The 22,561-nt window shown below is 41.4% G+C and overlaps 2 protein-coding genes across 7 annotated transcripts in view; one reads left to right on the plus strand and one right to left on the minus strand.

Annotated features, from left to right (window-relative positions):
* LOC127005128 (integrin beta-PS-like) overlaps window positions 1-15,507 on the plus strand; it is a 34,764-nt gene extending 19,257 nt beyond the window's left edge. For 5 of the 6 annotated variants that reach the window (XM_050873724.1, XM_050873726.1, XM_050873725.1 and 2 more), the window contains exons 11-17: window positions 121-360; window positions 1,116-1,290; window positions 1,951-2,057; window positions 7,811-7,988; window positions 10,243-10,386; window positions 12,766-12,905; window positions 13,665-15,507. In XM_050873724.1, the coding sequence (XP_050729681.1) occupies window positions 121-360; window positions 1,116-1,290; window positions 1,951-2,057; window positions 7,811-7,988; window positions 10,243-10,386; window positions 12,766-12,905; window positions 13,665-13,733 (1,053 nt within the window). In that variant the 3' untranslated portion in view covers window positions 13,734-15,507. Of the gene's footprint in view, window positions 1-120; window positions 361-1,115; window positions 1,291-1,950; window positions 2,058-7,118; window positions 7,249-7,810; window positions 7,989-10,242; window positions 10,387-12,765; window positions 12,906-13,664 lie in introns of all 6 variants that reach the window. The other variant, XM_050873729.1, reaches the window with a different exon arrangement.
* A 53-nt stretch (window positions 15,508-15,560) lies between these two features.
* On the minus strand, window positions 15,561-22,321 carry LOC127005130 (zinc finger protein 26-like). The gene is made up of 3 exons (XM_050873731.1): window positions 22,186-22,321; window positions 19,705-20,580; window positions 15,561-18,523 (listed from the first exon to the last, which is right to left on the minus strand). Exons 2-3 carry the CDS (start codon window positions 20,557-20,559, stop codon window positions 16,895-16,897), a joined length of 2,484 nt encoding a protein of 827 aa, XP_050729688.1. The 5' UTR covers window positions 20,560-20,580; window positions 22,186-22,321; the 3' UTR covers window positions 15,561-16,894.
* Between the last annotated feature and the right edge of the window lie 240 nt (window positions 22,322-22,561).

Raw genomic sequence — 22,561 nt, forward strand, 5'->3', positions numbered from 1 at the left:
GCATGACTTCTGGTACTGGTAAGAGGAGGCGGATCTACAAAGCAACTCAAAACAATACAAGACACAAGAAGAAGTATGTGGCTGCTGCTCAACTCACCCTTCCCCCTTCCACCACCACAGGGCTACATCCCGGGGGCTGAAGCTTGCAACTTCCACGGGATTTACCAGTGTGGTGTGTGCCTCTGCGACAAGGGTTACCTGGGCAGCCGGTGCGAGTGTGGCTCAAACACTCCCTGGGGCGTCGGGGGAAGCTTCGACGACTCCAGCTGCCGACAGACCAACACCTCAGCCATCTGCAGCAGCCGTGGGACTTGCACGTGCGGCGAGTGCAAGTGCAACGAACGGGAGAACCCTGAGGAGGTGGGTGTTTGGGTTATGTGTAGGCGAAGGTTGGTTCAGGTTAGGGTTAGGTTAGATCAGGTTAGGAAAGGTTTAGGTTACATCAGCTTAGATTAGACAGGTTTAGTGGCTTTTGTGGGGTTTGTGAGTAATTAATTTTGGTTAGGTTAGATCATGTAAGGTTAGTTTAGATGAGGTAAGGAAAGGTTTAAGTTACATCAGCGTAGGTTAGATAGGTTTTGTGTTTTTCTGAGTTTGTTAAGTCTGGAAATTAGAATGGTGAGTTGGTGAGTAATTAGTTTAGGTTTAGGTTTGGTTAGGTTTAGTTGCTGTTCCTGTAGGGTTTACCAAGTGTACTAGCAGAAGAATCCATGGAAGGTGTTTGTTTGGTTTGTCTTACAGTTAAGTGGCAGTTTTTGAAAGGTTGTAAGATTTCTAAGAGGGTGGTTTGGGTAACTGGACAAATTCTCAAGTGTTCAAAGCTGTATTTTATGCACTAAGTGTCTTGAAGTTCATTATATTACAGGAAGTGTACTGGAAAATACAGACAGACATAAAAATAATATTCATCATCAAAAACAACACATTACTTGACTACAAAATGACCTCTATGTTACTTCATTGTGTAGCTCCTGGACCTTATTCCTAACTTGCTGATTGTCAAAGGGCTAGTGTTTATGTTGAAGAATACAAATGACAAGACTCAGCCATAGATAAATAATGACCATGATGTTACTTCCGTGTGGTGACCCTTTGGTGCCTTTCTTGACCCACAGATCGTTGAAGGTCCATTCTGTGAGTGCACCAACTTCCTGTGCACACGCTTCAATGGCCTGCTGTGTGGCGGCCCCGACCATGGCGTGTGCAAGTGTAACAAGTGTGAGTGTAAGCCGGGCTGGACCGGGGACGACTGCATGTGTGAGGACAACAAGGACAACTGCATCAACCCGGGTGAGTCTTGCTTGCAATGTAAAGAGGGGAATATCAAGACACTTATCCGACCGTCCTTGAACTTTCAATTTGCGTCTACTTGTTCATTTTGGTGCGCAGTTCTTGTGCAGGATTTTTTGTTTCTTTTATTTATTTATTTATATTTATTTATTCATTTTTGCCTTAGACTGCCTCCTCTGCATGTACAGTAGAAGTAACAGAACTAACCTAACCTAGCATCAAGGTCCACAACACATCAATAGAACACTAAATGAAGAGAAGCAGGTATAGAGGTGACAGCAGGTGTTAACATTTCCTCTCCCTCCTAACCTAACCAAGCATCAAGGAGGTACACAACTCATGCCAGTATAACACTAAAGGAAGAGAATCAGGCACAAAGGTGACAACAGGTGAACCCATCCCCTCCAATTGGCATGTATTTGCCCTTCACTGGTAGCCTGGTAACCTATACTCCCAACTCTTCCTCTGCCTCTGTGGTGGATAGTGGAGTGTTTCCCATGTGGTATTGGTATGCTGGATATTTCCTCCCAAGGTGCATAACTTTACATTTTTCTTCATTGAATTGTAGCAGATACTTTTTGTTCCATTCCTGTAGCTTGGTGATGTCTTCTTGTAGGAAATCTGCAGTCAAGTTGTCAATGCTTCCTCTCCCTCCCACAGCCACTGGAGATGAGTGTTCCAACCAGGGTGTGTGTGAGTGTAACCAGTGCAAGTGTTCAGAGAGCAAGGACGGACGATACTCTGGGAAGTACTGTGAGGACTGCCCGGTGAGTGAAAAGCTTGTTTGTTTGTATGAAGTTTTGTGTCTTTGTGTTTCTCAATATTCCTTGGCTTTGTTGATATATGTATAGGAAAAGTGCATTAATCCATATTCAACTCATCAGAAAATAAATTAATCCTAGCTTGTGAAAGAAGGGAACTGCTAATGCCCCCCTAAAATTTGTATTGTGATACATGCCCACACAAACTTATAATCCCCCAATGCAACTGTCTGAAGGCAGGAAATCCTAATTCCAAGAAAAACTTGTTGGAAATCTGTAGCACAGGAATTTATCAATAAAACTTGTGGATTAATAAACTTTGACTGTATATATAGTGCTTATTTCCATATATATATATATATATATATATATATATATATATATATATATATATATATATATATATATATATATATATATATATTTATATATATATATATATTTATATTTATATTTATTTATTTATTTATTTATAAATGTCTTAATTTTATTTGATTATATTGCCTTTTATCTTTGATATTCTTTTTCAGTCATATTAAAATAATTTCTAATAGTTTCACATTGCAGTCAGTCATTCTTCACATTACCTCTTCTCTGCTCACAGCATTTCACGGATTTATTTATTTTTGCTATACTACTCTTATACCCATTTTACAAGCTCTCCCTTCTTATGCCATTCCCATGACATCAGTTCCAACAATACCAATCAGCCAGCCTCATTCCCATTGATCTTTGTATAAACCACATTTATGGGTTAATGGCTACATCCAACAAATTCCTTTTCTTTGTTTGTCACAGTTTGGCACAAGAAAAGGTCATTGAAAATGAAGTATGTTTAAGTCAACAAAGGCAAGAAGCAGTTTCAAAGCTTCCATTGTTTTTAGTTGATTAATTACTGACATTTCTTAGCAAGGGGAAGCTTGTAATATGGCTGTTAAGATATTTAGAAGTTGCTGCCAGTCACTTTGCATTACTTATATAAAAGAGTTTACAATATATTATCATGATGTACATTATCACATACTTTTTTGGCACTCCATGCCTATTCACCAATCAAAAATTTTCCCCCTTTGGACTTCTCATGTCACTTCTGTTGGTAAAAATATAGAAATGTCATTAGAAAGAACATATCTTGTGTAGTCTTTAAGAATATTGGTAATCTTGCTTGGGGGTTGTGTTTCAAATATGTAGTATAATATTTAGGACTTTAAATTAGTTGCTCCAGATGGCCACATCTCCCTTAGGGTACAGGAGCTTTAGGCCGGTTTTTCAGAGCTCTATTTTTAAGAATTCTGGAAGGGCTGGGCAAGAAATGATTTCTGCTATTCTGAGAAAACTACTTAGGAATCACTTACCAATTAGAGAATTGATTCTTATGATTTAATTCCACAGACTACTAGTTGACACTATAGTAAATTGAGAGCAAGATCAAGTTACCACACAAGCATGTTGCTGTTAGGTGTCAGGACTGACAGTGGCAGTGCAAGTGTACTGAGTCACTGATGTTACTTTGAATTGTTGGCAGTTTGCAGTGACCACTTCATGTGCTGTCCTTTAGGTTTTCAAGGCAGCAGAAATGACGTGAAAAATGAGAGATTATTAGCATCAGCAGACCTGTGAGACAGGAGAGATCTTTTAGTTGCATTCACATTTTACTGATTCTTGCCCAGCCCAAAATTCTTTTATTCTTAATTGGTTTGCTGTATAGTTTTTAGTAAGATAACGTGGGCAACAAGGCAGTCACCCCAGAGCATGGACATACTTCCTTTAGTATTCAGCAGTTTTAGGCCAGTTTTCAGAGCTCTACACCTCAAAGACAGGTAAAAGAAAGGATACCACATCTAACCCTCTCCTCTGGACAGGAGGTATGCCAAACACAAAGAGAATGCCATGGATTTTCATAGTGTGTCTGCTCATCAATATATGCTTACCACTTTTACTAGCACTTGCAACAATAAGTAAGGAAGGGTTATCAGTTTATATTTTGACAGATTTAATTACTTAAACTTTAATTTGGTTTTCCATGGTACATTTTCCCTGACCCCAGTGAGTCTGTTACAAATATTGCTCACCAGATGGCAGTGGCTTTGTTCCTTTACCACCACCCGTAAAATCATGGCAGTCGTTATATTAGTCGTCATAATGTGTTGATGATAAGAAGTGTATTTGATCACAGTTTTTCTCTCCTCAGTGGGCAAAACCTTAAGAACCTTGTTAGAGCAGCAGTTTATCTTTTTATTATTTTTTATTTATTTACTTATCTATTTATCTATTACTGTAAGAAAAAATATTAGCTTAAAGGAATGACGATGAAGCTGTTTCCTTATTGTGATGAGTGTTTTTGTCAGACTCGCTGGACCGTGGCATAATCTGAGTGGTGGCATACAAGTTGGTTGTCGTGCCTGTCTGGATTGTGAATGCAAAAAAATGCCAAGAATGCAGAATTGGTTTTGCTCTTACTCACCAGAATTTTGTTGTGTCTCTAAATTGGCTCTGAAACTAAGACGTCTTGCCTGGCACACTAACAATAAGGTCGTGTTCACCAGGCTCAGGAGGCGTTAGGTGGCAGCCAAGTTTGTGCAGCCAGAAGTCATGCTAAGTGAAAATAAACACTAAGGCTTATCCAAGGCATCTTTCAGCCATTTAATCTGCCTGTTGAAGTTTTTTTTATACTTTTAACACAGGAATAAACTTTTTTTTTAACCTGTAACTTTTTTTCATGTGATTCATGTTTTCCAATCTTATGATGCATTTTTGTCTTTTTTTTTCATGTCCAGATTTGATGTTTTTGGTATATTACTTTTTTGTTTCAGTCTTCTTATGCATTGTTACTCTTGAGATTATTTCCACACAATGCCATTTTGATATATATTTTTTTCACCTGTGTTGGGTTAGGAAGAAAAGTATATAGGAAGGATTAAAAACACACACTCCATTGTTCCACCCCATCCTTGGACAATCTCTTGATCCCCTTTCCCCTAATAAAAAATCAGTACCACACCCTTTCAACATGTACCCATCCCCTGAGCCCATCACTGACTTCCTGTGTTATTACGTTCCATGCTCAGTCATCACTATCAGGATGAGGCAGGTATTGCAGTGTTGGTTCATCTCCCTGCCCCTTCGACCACACCCTCCCACACCCTCCCACACCCCCTCAGTCATGCAGTACCTGTCACCCTCCCTCTGCACCCCTTCCCCAGACCCTCCCTAGCCTGCTCTATCCATCAGTTCCCTCACTAACCTGCCTGTGGTCTGGTTGTCACCACTAATGCACCCTAGAACACAGGCACTTATGACAGGATGATGCAAAAGGCCACTTGGCTGGAATTATGTCATCTGGAAACCCAACACCATCGCTCCTCCCTATCCATGTACATATACCTGAATTCTGTCCTACATTAGTCCCCATTTGATGTGTAAAGGTGTGTAGTTTGCACCCCTCGTACAGCTCAGATATGGACCCACCACCATTCCCTCCCTCCCTCCCTCCCTCTCTCTCAATATTTGTCCTGTTTTTTTTATCGTACACTAACATATTTACAAGGAGAGGGACGGACAGCAGAGGAGCACCATCTGTTATATGTATTTGCTAACTTAATACTTTCTCTTCTCTCTCCCTCTCACCCACCCTTTTAACTTCCTGCCTGCCATCACAAACATCTCTTCCTCCTTCACTTATTCTCTGTGACTCTTGCCTCTCTAGATTTTGCCTGGTATTCCAAATAAGCAAGAAGCACCAGTAAAAGTTGCAAACATTGATGATAATAATAAATAAATTTGGTATTTCCCCAAAGTGTAAGTTCTGAAATATTCAATTGCACTTGACCCAAAAAACACTTCAAATAGTTAATACTGCAATTCATATACAGCAAATATTAATTAAGTCAATGATAATAAGATAATAGTGACAAATTAAACTCTGTAATCTTCCATCATAATACCCTTATCAATATAATAGCTTCTCTCAAAAAGAAAGTTATTAAGATCCAGATTCATTTGTTATCAGTATGGATGAATGCAAATGTTGTCTTATATTTCATGCATATGGTTCCAGCTTGGGGGTTGGAAGAAACTAAGAAACAGCTCTCTGTATTTATATATGAAGATGGATGTAGAATGTTTTTGTTTGAGAAATTTTTATGCCAGGATTTGAACATTTTCAGAAGTAATTATTGCAACAGAAACATTACTTATTGGTTAAACTGGAATCGTGTGTGTGTGTGTGTGTGTGTGTGTGTGTGTGTGTGTGTGTGTGTGTGTGTGCCTGGAAGGAATGGAGAGGCAAGGGTCGCATAACAGTAATGACAACAACAAAAGTAGAGTCTTGTTGCATCGTGATCCCTCCCTCCAATCCGCCCAAACCCATGCCACCCACCCTTATTACCCTTCTATGTATGTTGAAACCCTCCTACTCCCACCTCACCCATGCCTGTATTGAGTACCAGAACCTATCCTTTTCCACCCTAATCCTTACTGTGCATCCTTTAATCCCACCTATGTATACTGAAACCTATCCCATTCCTGCTTTACCCCACTTGAACCCTTATCACCCACCCACCAACTTTTGAAACCCACACTTTTCCACCTGAACCTCTGCCATTCCCCCATAACGCCCTTTTTGAACGTTGGAACCTAATTCTACCACTCCCGTACAGTACTCTTCTTGAATCCTATAACCTACTGTCATCCACTTGAACCCTTTAACACTCTTCTTGTATGCTGGAACCTTCCTGTACCTATTCAAATCCTTACCACTCCCCTACAACACCCTTCTTAAATGTTGGAACCTTCTCTCATCCACCTGAACCCTTACTACTTTCTTTTACCACCCTACTTGAATACTGAATCCTTCCCATTCATACCCAAACCCTTACCATATCCCCTTAACACCCTATGTGAATGCTGGAACCTATTGTCTTCCACCTTACCATACCAAACACCCCTCATGTATGCTGGAACCTTCCCTTTCCTACCCAAACCCTGAAGACCCACCCTTATAAAGCCATCCATGAATGTTGTGTTTCCTTGGTTTGATGTTTGGGCATTTGTGCATTGCCTCCCCAGACATGCAGGGGGAAGTGTGTGCCGTACAAGGCCTGTGTGCAGTGCCAGATATTCCAGACGGGTGAGTTTACGCCAGAGGAGTGCGCGGCCAACTGCACTCAATTCAACGCCACAGCTGTCGACATAGCTGGTGAGTCTATATGTTAAGGTCGGTGGGTTGTTATGGTGGTGGTTGTGGTGGTGGTGATCGGGTGTTTGGTTCGACTGCTGCTACTGGTGGTGGTGAAGGTGGTGGTTGGGATGACTTGGGTTTGAGAAGAAAGGAGAAGGAAGGTGTGTTCAGCCCCATTTGTTACTCTCTTTGAAAATTATGGTGTGATGATTTTTTGCTTGAAGACTTTGTAATGCAACGAAGAACTACATATTGGTCATCCCCTCTTTGCTAAGTTGGGGCATTTTCTCCATTTTATGCAATATTATACAGTGAAACAAGCACTATACCAATGCAATACAAACTATCCTTTTCATGGTTCCCTTCTCAATCACTGGAATTTATCTCTCACTGCATCATCCTCCTGCTCAGTACTGCAGCAGGAAAGTACAGTAACAAATGGGGCACCTCACAAACTCTCCCTCCTCCCTTCTTGTCTCTAACCATTAGGGGAGGCAAGAAGACACCCCGCAAAACCTTCTCCTTCCCTGTACGTTCACACTTGGCCAGAGAACTCTTACACGCTTCCCTTCCCCTGTAGCTCTGCGGGACAGACTTTAAGTGTGTGGACTTTAAGGAGTGCGTGCAGTGCCGAGTGTACCAGACAGGACCCTACAGTGAAGACCCGGAGCTGTGTGCCAACTGTTCCGTTCTCCACAGCAGGGTCACGGGACTTCCCTTTGCCAACTACAGTATTAATGTGACTGACTGGGCTGAAGGTACAATGGGATGAATAGATAAAGAGAGGGAGAAAGAGAAAGAGTGCCTGTTCTGACTCTCCCTCCTGATAGGCTTGGACTGCGTGTTTGCGTTTTGTTGCGGGGAAGGCTGTGAGATGGATGACTTGTATGGCCCTCCAGTTTGCCATTTGTGTCTGTTTTGCCAAGGATCAGAGGCATGATGTGGTATGGTGTGTGTGGCAGCATCTTGGCAACATACCATTGACTGCAGGTCCATCTGGGGTTATGCCTTGTTTCTTGTTTCACCGTTTCTCTGTATTTGAAGCTTCTGACCTTAATTCAGTAAATGATAAACAGAAAGCTCCCAGAGAGTATTCTGATTCAGCACATTTTCTGTAACTGATTAAATTTTTTGCTCATTTAGTAAATCACAAACACATGAAAAATAAATCTGCTGTAAATTGTCATTAATGTAGTAATACAAAGACATTGACAGCTCATAAGGGAATGCTTTAACTCCATGTAGAACTGAAGGTACATCTATTTACTATCTTTAAAGCATTACTCAAAAGAAAAAAAGGGCATACCAGTGGGCATACTCAGTTATATTTCTGTATTTCAAAGTTTTTGTCATTCATACAGTAAATCATGAATGCAAAGAGCTCCCAAAGGAAGGTTCTAACTTCAAAATTCGAAGATGCTTTCTTTTAATATAATCAACTATAAAAAAAACAGTGCACCAATTGGCATACTCAGTCATGGAGCTGCTTCTGACCTCTTTCTGGGGACGGCTGTGGATTGACAACACTCACCGATCTAACACTTATGGCTGTGTCTTGGCAAGGTTGCTATGATGGTGGTGACTGGTGATAATGATGGTGGTGGTTTTGCTGGTGAAGCTGGCGATAACAGCCAGAGATATTTTTACATTTTGCTCCTCCCATTAGCTCTCACATGCACATGAGGCATCAGGCAGAGAAGGGGCGTGAGAGCCAAAGTCTGTTTCTTCTAGTTGGCATTAGGAAAGGCAGGCTACACATCTCGGGAAGAACAATAGATAAGTTGCATGGGAAAAGTGACCTTGTATTCAGTGTACCAAGTGTCACTTTCCCCTTGCAACATACATCTTGTTTATCCTTGGAAGTGTAGCAAACCTTTCCTAGTGCAATCTAGAAAAAAAAGACTCCCATATGCCCCTTCTGCACCCAATGCCTCATATGATATACAGGCACTGATAGTCCTTAAAGAAATGACAGTTGTGTTTGCTTACCTTGCAGTTTGTAAAGTAAAAACATCTTCCCTGTTGTTACCTACTGTTTAAAAAGGAAATACTTTACTGTTGTTTCTCTAGGAGTCTGTCAGCCCCTTGTATAAAGTGTGTATGTGGAAGAGTTGGTCGAGATTTTGGTCACTTTTTTTGCCTCAGCCTTCTGATCTTTTGGCTTTTTTTACATTATTCTTTTTTGAGTTGTGTGTGTGTGTGTGTGTGTGTGTCATGTGGTCATTGTAGAGTCCTGACTGACTTCACCTGATCACACTTACCCATTTTACAACCTAAATAGTGGAACATTTGAACAGTCTGTCTTGGTAAAGGATGAACTGTTTGGGTTTTCATTTCTTTGTGCATGTTTACCTTTGCATTATTCTCTGATAAGCATGAGAAGAATTGAAGCATAAATATCACCATAAAAGCATACATGTCATTGCCTTATCAGCATTAAAGGGGACAGTTTACAATATTTTGTTTATGGATTTCTGCTGTCGTGTGTATTTGAAATTTATATAACTTTTATTTTTAACATGGTAGTAGTTGAGTTTCATAAAATTACACATTTCCTAACAGGAAATACTCGTTATTTTAGCAGATTATACTTACCATAACCTCATGCCTTCTTCACTACCCTTTTTAGCTGGTTTGTAAAGAAAGCAATATAAACAGTGAACCCTGAATTTGACATGATGTTATATTATTATTTCTTTTTAACACGACACATTGTCAATACAAGTTTCTGTTTAGCATTAATCAAATTAGTGACTCAATGAAAAGTCACTATATGGGGCAGAGGCAAGGCAAGCAAACAAAAAACTGATCTCAAGTGCTACCTACCTCATGTCAAATTTTGGTTCTACTGTATTTTATAATATCCACATAATTACCTGCCAACATTACACCTCAAAGATGTCTTAATCACAGAATAAATAATGTCATATCACCGTGTGTGTGTGTGTGTGTTGGTGTGTGGTGTACTTCAGCCTCTCATCGTTTCTGTCCTGACCCCTCTGAAAACCACAGTGGAGGAGGAGGGTGAGCGGCTGTGCACCTTCTTTGACGAGAATGACTGCCGCTTCAAGTTCGTGTATGGCTACGACGACGACAAGGAGCCAGTGGTGCGTGTCCAGCAGACCCTCGAGTGCCCCCCAACGCTGGACATCCTCGGTGAGTCATGTGACCTGCCTGACCTCTTTGTGGGAGGTAGGGTTGGTGATTATTCATATTGAAGGAAAATGGTAACAAGTTTTCTGTTAGTTGTTTTTAGGTTAGTTTCTTCTGTTTATATGTATATATATATATATATATATATATATATATATATATATATATATATATATATATATATATATATATATATATATATATATATATATATATATATATATATATATATATATATATATATATATATATATATATATATATATATATATATATATATATATATATATATATATATATATATATATATATATATATATATATATATATATATATATATATATATATTTCATTTGTATACATTCTTTTTTCACACTTAACCTGTAAACTGCAATTGAGATTCAGGAATAGCTCCTGGGTGTGCCTTAAATGGCAAAAAATAACCTGCTGGAAAACAGTTTTTAGTATTACAACACCCAAGAGAGACATGTTGAGCACCAAAAAGTGTAAAAAATAAATAATAATAATTCAGCTAATGTGGCAGTGATGGCTGGATAAAGGTCGAGGATATGAGGCGACCTTGGGAGCACTGGTAGTGATGGGGTAGATAGGACGGTGGCAAAGGGAAGACACATGGCACAGTCATGTCTGAACATTATTTTGCAACTAATTATTCATTCCAGTTACAACAAATGAAATAAATCACAGGAAACATCATTGTCAATTTCCAGTAACATTTGCTTGCATTTTTATTTTTAGCACATTCACCTTTCAGATCACCTATTTTATTTTCCCTTACCCTAAACTATTTACAGTCTACCTCATGCCGTGTGTCACCAGAACCGTGTGAATTGTTGCTTGCCTAGTTGTCTGTCATAACCTACAAGTGATGGTGAGAATAATATGCTTATTATGATATCAGAAGCTGTGCATCATCAGTATGTTTACGGGGATGTATTTCTCACAACACCAGCCCGGCCGCCATTTTCATTGCTTTACTCAAGGACACTTGTCAATTCAAGTAGTAAAGATTACACCAAAAATATATAAATTTCGGGAAGCTGTACATTGTCAATGTTCTTTGACCCGTACACATTTCCGAGCATTTTAAGAACTTTTCTTTTTCAAAATTGTTGTCTTAAAGTTTGGGGTGCGCATTATACGCCGGTGTGTGTTATACACCGCAAAATACAGTAGTTATTTTTCGACAGAAACCTACCTCTTGTTTGATTTACATCATTTTTGCTTTACGCGACCTGTTCAAGGATGCAATACTCGCGTAAATCGAGAGTTACCTGTACCTTCTTTTTACCACCTCCCATGCCTCCCCCACGGTCACAACCGCAGGAGCTATGGGGCTGGTTAGCATCAGTAGATGGCATACTTCTACTCTCCATGACTGCTAAAGAGCAACTATGACGATGATGACTACATGGTGCGAAAGAGGGATGATGTTGCCACACAGTGTTCATTGAAATATACTTTGGCATCGCGGGAAATATAAATATCCACCTTGGAACATGTGTCATCTTAAGATGTCTGGCGCAGTCTAACTCATAGCATCTTAAGATGTCTGGCGCAGTTTACGGGTTAAATACAGAGAGATATTTTGGTTGAATAATTTGCTGGGAAAAAGACTACCACTTGTTCTAATCACGTAGAATTTATTACAGGTTGAGAGTCCTTTATCCAATATTCCAAAAATACAAAACCCCCAAAATCCAAAAGTTTTTTTAATGCTGACATGACGTGTCAAATGCAAAATTACACAAAGTGGTGGGAAGGTTCCATCACGTGCAGATGTTGTTTGCTGCTCAGGGTTGCCAGGTCTGCAGTTTACTTGCCCAATTGTGAGGGTAAACCTACTGCTGTGTCGACACCTTGGGCGTAAAAACATCTGCCAGCCACCACTGCCGGTTGTGGGCAGCTTTTGGGGTGGGATTGGGTGGTAACAGTCCACGACCTGGCATCTCTGGCGCTGCTATGCATTAAGTTTGTTGTCAACAGTTGTCACAGTAACAACTTCGCGTGTTACTCATTGTGATTACTGCGTGTTGTGTGCTCTGTGGTGTAAAAATATTGTTGAAAATGTCAAAAGGGCCTGCATGTTCCAAAATCCGCAACACTCTCGGTCCCAGGGATTTCAGATAAGGAATTCTCAACCTGTACTATGAATAGCTTTTTTTACTCCCCTCCTGTATTTTTAGAGTAAGGGAGAGAGAAATATTACAGAAAGATATTGAATAAGTGTTTGTTTGTTTATGTGGATATTCTTACCTATTTGTATGTTTAGAGGATTAAATCAAGCTAGTAATACCCTCTATTTTAACACAGTTTTTCTAAGACCTCCTTTACCTTGTGTGTGTGTGTGTGTGTTTGCAGGCATCGTGTTGGGTGTGATCGGGGCCATCGTGGCGGTGGGCCTGGCGTTGCTACTCATGTGGAAGGTCCTCACCACCATACACGACAGGCGGGAGTATGCACGCTTCGAGAAGGAACGCATGATGGCCAGATGGGACACAGTGAGTCAATGCAAACCTTGGTGATGTCTTTGTAGGGTGTGTTTGTCAGTTTGTATGCAGTGCCCCACTTAGCACACATTCCACTGTGAAAAGATAATCATTTTGTTTCATATTATTGTTCTATCTTTAGGAATTCAGACTTGTTTCAGGGCCGTTATAGTTTCCAGTTTGCATTAATTTAAAGGATTTTCTGAGTGGTGGCCTTTGTCATATTGGACTTTTGATTACTGTTACACATGCTCATACTAATAGGAACTGTATGTATGACTTGGCAAGCATACACCATCTATGTATATTGTTTTGTAGTATGCCTATTAAGCGTTTAGTTCAAAAACTTCATAAGCACTACCACGGCCACATTTATCGTTTCTTCATTCAAAATTGCAATAAAATGAATGATCTAGTAGCCTTAGTTAATAGTCAAGACAATCAGCTACGTTTTCTTGCATGATTCACCAAAATTGCATGGTTGATATCAGTATACACAGGATTTTGAACATTGTAAAACTTGTGGCGTATTCTCACATTTATGTTTGTGGGTCTCATCGACTTCCTAAACTTAAGTGAGTCATATCATCCTTACATAAGAAACATAAATCTAACAATCTTTCCTTCTGGCCACATTTTGAACATTGTAAAACTTTGAGTGCCATTTTCTCAGCTTCCTATTTGTGGCATTCATTGACCTCCTAAACTTAAGTGCATCATATCATCCTTACAAAATAATATACATCCAACAACCTTTCCTTTTTTCCACAGGGCGAGAACCCCATCTACAAGCAAGCCACATCCACCTTCAAGAACCCCATGTACGGAGGGGGCAAGTAAGGTCCATGCCGCCCTGCCTTACCACAGTATCAAAATCCTTGTATTGTTAGCCTCTCGGGGCCCCTCCTGGGATCTCGCTTCCACCCCGCAGAAGCCATTGGTGGAGGGGGTGGAGGTCTTATATCCTACCCGCTGTGTTCTGTTAGCATGTTAGTTAGTTTTTTTTTTCCTAGTTATCAGTTAAATGTGATAACTTGTATGTATGTTACCCTCTTTTCATTTTTTCTTACACAAATCCTCATCTAGCATTTTTATTTTGTTCATTTCATTTTTTAACAGCTTACTCTTCTTCTTTGTCCTGAGAGCTTTTACCCATGAGCACGTAGAGTTGCTGTTTCGGGGGGTCGTGGCTGAGGGTTTTTAAGACCACATGCTTTTCCTGACACCAAGATGCAGCACTGGGTTTCATACTGGCACACACTGACTCTTAATTTCTTTTTTAACAATACATTTTTTATATACTCTAAATTTTCCTTCTTTTTCTTCTATAGGTATTTTGAGTCACATTTCAGTATCTATTTGTCTTGTTTATACTGTTGCTCTCTCTGTATCAGTATTCCTGCTTTTCTTTCCACTGACACTAACAAAGCTGTGAGTCTGTGTAATGATATATGAAGATATTGACCCTAGAATAGCTTTGCTGGCTGACCAGTGTGACATGTGCCAACCCTGTGTGTGTAGGATGCACCTGTGTGTGTGTGTGCGTGTGTGCGTGTAAGGTCATTTGAGCAAGTCAGCGTTTGTCACGTGTGTCTGTAGCGTTCCCCGTCAAGTCATTGTACATAAGTTAGTTCCAGTAGGTGCTTTTTACGAACAAACATTTTAATAATTCTTAATATTATTCTCACTATTTTAATGCATTATCGACTAGGTAATCACAAGATCTGTAGTGTTAGCACAAATGATGATGAATTGTGGATAGTTGACAAAGCTTTACTAATATTTAAAGGTTTTTATCATTGTAAGAGAATATGAATCACAGCAACAGTCTCCTGCCAGCTTAGTGCCTTGGCCTCACAGTCAGGTGGGCGTAGCAGTGCCCCTCAAAGTGCTGATAAGGTGACAGTGCCAAAGAGTCGTCGTTGGATGTTTGTATAAGTTTATGTGCGCCATTCTAGGCAAGTTTGCACAACAGGGGAAATAAACTCAAAAATTGAGCTGTGTGAAAATTGGAGTTGGTATGAAAATTAAACTTAGTTGTGTCGCCTGATTTGAACATTGGTATGGAAATTAGGCTAAGGTGTGAAAATCAAGCTTAGGTATAAGAATGAAAGTCAAAATTGAGTTTGGTTATTCATTTTGACGAGTTCATTTCCATAACTAAATTTTCCAAAGTAACTTTTTCTTTCCTGATACGAGTAATAATTGGAATGGGGTTACAAGTTGACTAACATACCCTATCAGTTGCCTGGCATTCCAGAGGCAAGCCACGCACTGCTCGCAGTCCCAGGAATGCATTCACGGAGTGCTGGTGTTGTCACAGTTTCAGTGAAATTTAAGTTTTATGGATATAGGAAAAGGTGCTGAGTGCAGAGTTTATGATCTATAGATATTTATTTTTGGTGAAGAGAATTCATATTATATTCAGGGTTACTTCATTGATAGGCAGTGAGTGTGATGGTAAAGTGAAGCTACAAGTGGAGACAGCTACTTAATGTATTACAGTATTCTCACACAATATCCTTAAGGTCCCTGTACGGCCCCCACACCCTTGCCTGGGGCCAAGCATGAAAGTGGCTTAACTGTACAACTATTTAATAAATTTATTAATGTATTTCATCATTAAGGACCTTTTAGAATGTTATAGTAAGGAAATAAGCTTTCAAGTGATCAAAGATCAATTTATTCCAAAATTTATTTAAAGATAAACTTTAAATTCATACACTGTTTTATCAAAATAAACTTTTGATAAAACTTTTCACTAAAATACATTTGCCAAACACAATGTATGGAAGCCTTCTCTATGCAGTCACATAAAATACAAAGTCAAGATCATAAAAATCACAAAGTACCATAACCTTTCTGTTCATAAAGTCTCATCAAACTTCTGAATTCATATCCCATCCACAGTTTTCAACTAAAAATGGATCTAGACTTTCTATAAATCTTGGTTTCACAGCCAAATCTTTCTTTTGTACTAATTCTTGATACTGAAAATGTCAGAACAAACTGTGCTGCCAAGATAATCACTGTAAACTCTACAGTACTTGAAAACTGCCCATCATTCCCAATACTGACTTGACTTTACCCACATCTACACTAACTTACTGCTGACACAGAGTAGGCACTCTCAATACTTCATACTTACTGCATAAATCTTCCTATTTAAACTTCACCATGCATCAGGCATTGAAGGCACAATAGGGGAAGGAAGGCACCGGTGTTGCTGGTGGACAAGACATTGGCAGTCTGGTGTGGTCCCCAGCACAGGGAAGACACGCCTCAACAAAGGGAAGACTTAAATATTAACAGTTAATGTAGTTACTGTTAGCTAAAAATGTACTTTTAAAATTAATCACACTTGTAAACTTGAAAGTTAATAACTCTTGACAAACCTTAAATTCTAGGGTGTACAAATGGAAAAATTCTGTAAACAATTCATGGAGAGAATGCTGCTCAAATTTATCAACAGCAATTGTCGGGAGCACGTTTTGCTTTTCATTAAAGGCCACAATTCCTTTCTGGACTGGACGGGAGTCTAAAAAGTCATAGCAAGAGGTTGACAAAGCAGAATTGTAAACGTCTATCTCAATGGCAAAGAACACAATAGTAAATAAATGCAGAGCAAAGTGTAGAATAAGCTAAATACTTCAAATTAACTTAAAATAGCAATTTGTCTGAACTGTAGTTGATTGCTTGACATCTTTCCAATGGAAGTAGAAAAGACAAACATTCAAAATTCAACAAACATCATAACAATACAATGTGTACTAACAAACAAGACAACCTTTCGGACAAATCACTATATGACGCACAGGCCATCTGGATCATAACAATACAAATGTACTCAGTAAGCACCAAAGTCTACAAGCAGTGTTACCTACATAATATTACTAAATAATGTGGTCTGTGGAAGTGTCACAGGAAGACTGATATACACTAGTAGACTGGTCCCTTGAGAAGGCACTTGGGTTCAGAACATCAAGCTTCAGGACTCCACCTCACTTCCCTGTCTTCTTTTTCTCCTTCGATGTTATAACCAGAGCATCCTGGTCCTGGTCCTGGTCCTGGTCCTCCTCCTCCTCCTCTCCACCCTCCTCCACGATGGTGTTCTTGTCCTCCTTGGCCTTCCTTCGGGAACTTCTTTTGCGTGTGGTGGAGGTCTTGGGGTTTTCCTCCCCCTCCAGATGCTTGAGGATGTGCTTCTCGAGGGCGGCCTTGGAGTTAGTGCGGTAGCTACACATGTCACAGAAGTAGTTGCGCTCACCAGTGTGCTGCTTCATGTGGATGTACAGTTGGGACTGATACGGGAAGACCTTGTCACACTGCTGGCAGCGGGGCAGCTTGAGGGGCCCCACGCTGAAGGGTTTGTCATTGCGTAGGACCATGCCCTCCACATCCATGTCTGGATGGGTCTGGAGGCAGTGGATGATGATGTTGGCGCGTGCCCACTCCCGGTGGGCACATACCACACAGGAGAATGGGGCCTGGTTGGTGTGCATCTTTTTCTTGTGGGCCTTCATGTGGTAATTATCCTTGAAGACCTCCTCACAGTGGTCACACTTAAACTCTCGCTGTGGCATGTTGAGCTCCACGTGGCTGACCGTCCCATCGATTCCAACTGTGCGAAGAAGGATGCGGGGATTCTCAGCGTCCTTGTGCCTGCGGTGGATGTGGTCGCGCACCGTCATCTTGCTGGTGGCGTAGAACTGACAGTAGCTGCACCCAAACGGCTTGACACCAGTGTGGGAGCGCATGTGCACCTTGTACTTCCAGGTGTCGTGGAAGACCTTAGAGCAGTCCGGACAAGTGATGACCATGCGGCGGGAGGGGGCTGGCTTCTTGGACATGGTGACAATGAGGTGGACCTTTGAGCCGTCTCCACTGTCCAGGGACTCGATGTGTGCGTTTGGGTGCTTCTCCTTGATGTGGTTCACTAGATCCGTCTTGTGTGTGGCCTTCATGCCACACGCAGCACACTCAAAACGCTTTCGCAGGATGTTCCTTCTTTTCTTGGACTGGCTTGAACTGCTGCCCTCTTCCTTCCCATCATCCACCTCCACCACTTCAGGATCCTCAGTGGAAACATTCTTTTCTTCAGTTTTGCGACGGTGCTTAGGGACATACTTCTGCTTCGGTTCGTCAGAGTGCACTATGAGGTGAACACTGGTCATGTGGCGCATCATGTGCTCACGGTAACTTGTTGAGAAGGTACACACGTCGCACACGTACGGCTTCTCCCCCGTGTGGCAGCGGACGTGACGTTCCAACGAATACTTGCTGGTGTAGATGCGGTCGCACATGGCACATATATAACGCATCTTGTTGCTGGCATCCCGGCCAAGCGCCACACCATCTTCCATCATCACTTTGCGGGGTGTGTGTTTTGTGATCAGCTCATCCAGATCCACCTTGAGCTCATCGAGGGAGACTGGCTCGCTCCGCTCCTTCTTGATGACGTGCTGCTTGATGATGTGGCTCTTCAGCTTCTCTGGGTTGACGGAGTTGAAGCTGCAAACACGGCACTCGTACAGCTGATTCTCGTGTTCCATGAGCATGTGTTTGCGCTGGAAGTACCGGTTGGGGAACCACTGGTCGCACACCTTGCATTTAAAGTTGTTCTTGGGCTCCTGCAATGAAAATGGATTGAATGAATAGATATAGGTGAGTTTTGAATTTCCTGGGGCATCTAATAGGAATGAGGTTCTGAATGAATAAATGAGTGAGTGAGAACTGCATTGCTTATTGGGTTTTTAGTTTACAATGCATGGTTGAAAGACTGAGTGAGATTATATTAAATCAGTCTCTTCCTAAACTGAATGGTTAATAGTTATGACAAGGCGTTTTCAGTAGTGTCACCGACAAGTCAAACGAAATCAAACAACACAACATTTTAACTGAATATGAATTACAGCCACGCTGCCAGACGACAGGCGCCACCGCTCAGGAATAACTCGTGTACATCACTCTTCAGACCCAAATACTTAGAGTGCACACTGTTGGAAGTAGGAAGATGGAGGAATTCGACGATTTGTTCCTAAAGGATGACTATAGATCACCTGTGCTTAATCCTTTGTATATGCCCCTCATCCAGCATTCTTGGTGGGAGGAATTGTTTACAGTTCACATGCATATGAGTTCTGAGCCAACTCTAATTTTCTCCTTGTTTTAGCTTAATGTCAACTATAATATTCCAAAATTATATATTTCCTCGCCCGCACATGATTATTATTTTAAGAGATGGTACAAGAAATACACCAACATACGAAAAGACAGCTCTGCTCCGGGATTAAAGTCATAGCCACAAATTAGAGTCGGACAACGCTGCCTAGCAGTCAAAAAGATGCGAAATGTCATCAGAGAAGGCAGCATCTTCCCTTCTTTCATTTGCCTTATGTCATTTTCAGGTTGTTTTTAATGTGAAATGACAAGAAAATAGATATTTCTTTATACAACATCAACTTTCTGGATCTCAAAGAGCATTATATTCTATATTTTATTCTTAAAAACATTCCTACGGGACACTCGACTGCATTGAGGTGGTGTGTGGTACTATTCGCTGATTGGCCGATGAAAAATGTCTGCTCGCATTTGCTGGCGAGAGCCTTTTGGGCAAACATATCCCGGAGCACATTTGACCCTGTTCCCATCTGTCTGCCTTTGTTTGACTTGTCGGTGACACTACTGAAAACACCTATATTCCTTCTCGGGCTGCTATAATGAACAAGAGTTGCTGAATTTTATGTAAATAGGACACGGTTCCCTCATTGTACCGCAAGTTACTCCTCTACACAACAGGCCAGAAGCTTACCTTAGGCTGCGGTGGGCCTGTCTGCAGGATCTTGGCATTCATGTGAGAGGGGTTGGCTGAGATGAAGCTCACGCCGTCACGACTGTCCTCACTCCCTGTAGGTTCCGGGGATGTGACTGGGAGGGTATCACGGCCAATAAACTCCTCATCAAAACTGTCCCCCACCTGCTGCAGTTCTTCTTCTTCCTCATCCTCCAACTCCTCATTTGTCTTTACCTCTTCCTCCACTTTGTGGGGCGATGCCTTCACTCTCTCAGGCTTCACGTTTACCTTGCTCACATGTACAACTTCTTTAGGAAACTTTGCTCCCTTAGCCTTGGCACCTGCCCTGGTCTTCCTCGCCCCCCGAAGAGTAGCAGTGATAGAGGGGGCAGCAGTGGCAGTAACAGTGTCAGTAGCGGTGGAAGTGGAAGTGGAAATGGCAGTAGCGGTGGAAGTGGAAGTTGCAGTGTCAGTAGCAGTGGAAGTGGAAGTGGCAGTAGGGGAGGGAGCCTTGTTGTTGGCCCCCCTCCCCCCACCCTTCTTCTTTGTCTTCTCATTGTTATTATTATTGTTATTGTTGTTGTTATTTGTAGCTGCTGCTTCTACTTCCATAACTTCCTTCTCTTCATTATTGTTATTGTTCTTGGTGCTATCGCCACCAGCTGCAGCCCCTCTGCGAGCCCTCTTCCTTGGGCTTGAAGTTGAGGTTGTCTTCTCAGGCTTGACAATTGGCACGACCTTTTCCTCATCCTTTGACGGTGCCTTCCTCTTCTTGGGACTCTCTCTGGGCTTGGGTGGGGAGAGGAAGCGCTGGATGCTGAGCTGCTTCCTTGGAGACGATGGAGCACTCTTTTTCTTGCCTCGCGGGGCCATCTTGCCCTCCCCTCACCTCACCTGCACAAGGACACAAACATGTATGACATTATGGAGCCTATACATTAAACCATTATTAGCACTAAAACTGTATGACAAGAGCCAATCTTAGCACACACTGGCTGTCAGGCTGGCTGGGGTTTAGTTGCAAGCTGACCACATGAAAGGCAACACTTCTCTTGCACCTATATAGCTAAAAGAGCCTGGAGAGCCGCTGCAGAGGGGAGAAAATCTAGGGGAGGCATAGTACATACAGTGATTAATTTGAGATTGAGTTGCCAAGGAGAGCATAAAAGGAAGATGTAATAGGTAAATATAACTGGAAAAAATCCTATATAATGTCAGCACCTAATGAAATGCAATGAAAAAAGACTCCGCATCACTGACGGAACACAAAATGGCAATCGCTAAGAACAAGGGCATACCAGAATTCTTTAACACAAACAAGAATACGTACAACAATTTTAATAGAAGTATTAGATTACAGACAACCTAGTTAGCAGCCACTAGTTCCTTGTTATAGATACCCCCATAATGCTAGTATACCCCTTGGCCTAACTCCTGTCTCATAACCCTAGCCCTGAACAACCCCTTCCAAGACCTGTGGGAAGGAAAAAAATGAATTATAAAAAAAAATAATAAAGGTAAATGGTCACTTATTCCCCCTAGTACATTCACTTGGGTCGTTATTCATTTTATCATGGCCCTGGCCCTAACCAACCCCTTTTTAGCCCTAAGAGAGGGAAAATAATGACCAAAATCTTGAAAAACCACTAATAAAGTATGTGAACCTTTTCCTATGATATGAAAGCCCCCACAATGCTAACACAACCCATTGGACCCTAATCAATAATTTTACAATAGCCCTGACCCTAAACACCAATCTCAAGCGCCTGTGAAAAGGAAATAATGATCATAATTTTGAAAAACATTAATAGAGATAAATGGTCACGCCCTTCAATAGGGAGATCCTCAAGACTCAAAGACACTCCATTGGACCTCATTCCTCATTTTTACATAACTCTGCCCCTAAACACCTCTTTCAATGGCCTGTGGAAGGGAAAACAATCATCATAACTTTAAAAAAAACACTAATAAATGCAAATATTGTCCTTGGTCTTTTGTTATGGAGGCCCCAACGGCGCTAACACACCTCACTGGACCCTAATGGATCTTCTTATCATAACCCTGACCCTAAACAGCCCTTTCTGTGACCTGTGGGAAGGAAAATAATGGTCAGGATTTTGAAAAACCACAAATAAATGCAAATACAGCCGCTTCCCCTTTGTGGTGGAGGCTAACACGACGCCAGCACATTAAATCGAGCTTAATCCCTCATTTTATCATGGCGTAGAGCCTAAACAACTCTTTCTGACACCCGTGGAAGAGAAAATAATAACCACTGTTGAAAATAAAATCCACGGGCTTCCTGCGAGTCCACTCCCGGGGCAGAAGCAGCTGTGTGATCTACGTAGAGTGTGTTTATTGCCTGTTTCCCTTATTTACTCTGGCCCTGCGTTATGTCAGCCTGATCCTGGGCACTCAAGGGTAACGTTAGTGTAAGAGATAGGTGGGGGAAGCAGGCGGTTAGGGGATAAATCCGTGCAAAGCGAGCAAAGGCCTCACCCAGCACTGTAAACAAGGCACTGAAATGGCGGGGACTGCACGTAGAGTAATGAACGCCTCGCAGGAAACCAGTGCTTTCCCGCCCTCTTCCTTGAACACCCCAGCAGGCCCATAACGCAGGGAGGAAGGTTGTTTTGTGCACTGTGAAGGGTGAAAACATGGAACAGCATCAAGGGTTACATAAAGAAGACAAGACCTCGATTGCTCAGCATCATTGCATGCATGTAATAGGTGTGGGCAAGTACCGGTACCGGTATTAATGGTACCAGCTTTACGGTACCGGTACCAGATCTTTCGGTATCGGTACAAGTACTGACCAGTGACAAGTCTTCACATTTCACACAGTTACTCAGCTCATCCCCACACGAATACGAGC

This window comes from Eriocheir sinensis, chromosome 29, assembly GCF_024679095.1.
Source record: "Eriocheir sinensis breed Jianghai 21 chromosome 29, ASM2467909v1, whole genome shotgun sequence".
Taxonomy (NCBI): domain Eukaryota; kingdom Metazoa; phylum Arthropoda; class Malacostraca; order Decapoda; family Varunidae; genus Eriocheir; species Eriocheir sinensis.

What these genes read in the sequence shown, in the direction of transcription:
- LOC127005130 (XM_050873731.1), bottom strand. Translation starts at nt 20,559, where the DNA reads ATGGCCCCGCGAGGCAAGAAAAAGAGTGCTCCATCGTCTCCAAGGAAG. An exon ending in CAGGCCCACCGCAGCCTAAG is followed by an intron (nt 18,524 to 19,704) that starts GTAAGCTTCTGG and finishes TTTTCATTGCAG; the next exon opens with GAGCCCAAGAACAACTTTAA.